The following is a 2,495-nucleotide window of genomic DNA, read 5'->3' as shown; positions in this document are numbered from 1 at the left end:
ATTATTTACCATCACTTCCAATCCTGATTCAGTTACTGACTGCTCACAGGATAAAAGCAAATGTATTTCACAAAATGAATTTTCAAACCAGCAGATGGTGTCAGAGGCCTGATATGAAATCAATGCAGGAAATCGCTTTAGTACAGCCAGTGATGAGTCTCAAAAGACAAAAACACCTTTCAGCCTAAAACTAACAATTAAAATTAGGTGTTGCAAGTTTAACTGTAAGTGTGAGCAGAGCATTTCTAACAATAAATAAATACAAGTTGTGGGGAGAGCATGCTGGTGCTGGTTGTTCACCGCTTCTCCACCAGAACCAGAACTGTAAGCTTTTTATTTCATGTTTGCTTCTCTCTTTTGCCTAATCTTATGCACTGTTTTTTTTTTTGTTTTTTTTTTTATTTTAAATTTGTTTTATATCTGCTCTTAGTTTTTGCCTTGTTTTTTAATGTTTTTATTCTACTGTCCCTATACCGTGTCTGTGGCACTTTGAGATTTTGCTAAATGTAAAGTGCATTATAAATAAAATCTATAATAATTATTATTATTATTACAAGTTGACCACTTATTACATGAATAGTATGTTTTGTTTTGCCTATCCTTGGGAATATTTATTTATTATTTCATATGTTTTGGTTTCTCTTAAACAAAAGCCATAAGTTATTATTTATTTACAGTTTATTTTTGTTTTTGTTTTTTTTTTTTGTTTGTTTGTTTTTTGGAACATTCAGACTTGCAATACAAAGATTTAATAATGCAGAATTATCTGAGTTTTACAACATGCACTAAAGAGCAGCACATCTTAAAGATAACTATAACAGTAACACAAACAACAGCAACAAATGAGTGCAAAACTAAACCAATCATCAGAAAAAAGGCAAGTATCAGATCATAAGAACTCTTTCAATATGATGAGATTTGGAGCTAAAAAGTTGGATAAGAGACACAAGTAGACTGAGTAACTACCACTAGTGTCATCAAGCACAGGAGTCCATGTTAGGCCTGCAGCTCAGCAGCTGCAGATTCGGCTACAGCCGGATAATCATGCTCCGCCGCTTTCAGGGACGTAAAACCAGGTACCAACATCTAGGAAGTGCAGGAGAGTATTTATGGGATTCATGTCAGATCAGCAGGCCATGCCACTTTGCTATTGGCTGGCGGACTGAGCGCATCATTAAGCTCCAGTGCTCGTCTTCTGAACTCATCTCCTTCCCCACAGTCAACTGTCCGATCAGTTGTTTGGCTGATTTTCTTGTCGTGTGAGTCTCATACACATAAACCAGTATTTTACACCGCTCCAGAGGAAACTCTGGCAGGGAGAACATGAGGACCTCATTGAAGATGGTCACCAGACAGCGGGCCACTGCAGAGGTTTTTTGGTACCTCAGCTTGCACTGGTTGCACTGCACACTGATTCTGGCGTACAAGGCTGTACAACACAAAACAGGCAAATTGGGATCTGTATGTGATGTATATTTATATGACAGTTGAATGTTTGTAACTTTGCTTTTGTAATTTGATTTATTTAGTACATATTAAAAACTACAATATTATATATTTTAAGGAAAGGCAACATGCAGGGGAATCTCAGAAAACCCTTAAGTGGATATATATCTAAAGGCTATAATAAAAGTATATATATAGGCTATAATAAAAGTAGAAATAAGAGGGGACAGGCAGATGAGGACAGAAATAATTATGCAATAAAACAGAAGAGAGGAAAAGGTAAACATGAAAAAAACACACATCATGTTGGGTTATTGTTATAGTGGGACATTTTTTCAACAGATTATAAAGGTTTTTGTAGCATCCAATAATGTAATAATTTACTGAAAAAGTTGTAATGCCTAAAAATGTAACACAATTTGCACTTACCTAAAAACAAATATTTCACAAAGTGAGTCAGGACATTTTATTACATTATTGTTCAAGTTATTACATTATTGGTTATTATTACATTTTTTTTTCTTCTTTTTTTTTTTAGGCGTTTTTACATTTTAAGGAAATTTACACATTATCAGGTGATAGAGGTGTTTGTTATTTACCTGCATCTGAACGTATTTCTGGGCCGACCGTTCTGACCTTTAGCAATCCAACCTCAAGCCTCTGAGAGGTGGGAAGAAACTTTAAAGACAGAAGCACCTCTCCCACGAGATCCTGTCCAGAGAGAGGGAGGAATAACATTTAAGCACAAAATATGTTTCTTAGCACCATAAATAACAGCATTCAACAGGTAATATGTGTGTATTTATATGTGAAATAATAGTAAGCAGCAAGTAATAAAATTAATTGCTACAGTATGCTTGTAATTCAAAAGATAGAGTTCATTCACAGAGTCCTTTCTTTTGTAACTCAGGGGTGAAGGTGGGATTTACTGAAAATTTAAGAAATCAATCTTCGATTATTACTTAATAATGACATTTTCAAGCAAAAAATGAGTGTAAAAGGAATAATCATATATATAACAATTAACCCCAAATTTTTAAAAAATAAAT

At 34.2% G+C, this 2,495-nt stretch overlaps 1 protein-coding gene across 1 annotated transcript; it reads right to left on the bottom strand.

The window, feature by feature from the left end:
• Nucleotides 1-425: 425 nt before the first annotated feature.
• On the bottom strand, nucleotides 426-2,157 carry LOC121966127 (synaptotagmin-9-like; the record flags this gene model as incomplete). The annotated part of the gene is made up of 2 exons (XM_042516233.1): nucleotides 426-1,429; nucleotides 2,046-2,157. Coding segments are annotated over 2 exons (420 nt in total), but the record flags the coding sequence as incomplete, so codon positions are not given.
• Nucleotides 2,158-2,495: the final 338 nt, after the last annotated feature.

The sequence above is a fragment of the Plectropomus leopardus genome, unplaced genomic scaffold, assembly GCF_008729295.1.
Source record: "Plectropomus leopardus isolate mb unplaced genomic scaffold, YSFRI_Pleo_2.0 unplaced_scaffold23219, whole genome shotgun sequence".
In the NCBI taxonomy this organism is placed as follows: Eukaryota; Metazoa; Chordata; class Actinopteri; order Perciformes; family Serranidae; genus Plectropomus; species Plectropomus leopardus.
The sequence above is the reverse complement of the archived record's forward strand: the minus strand, read 5'-3'. Positions and strand labels throughout refer to the sequence as shown.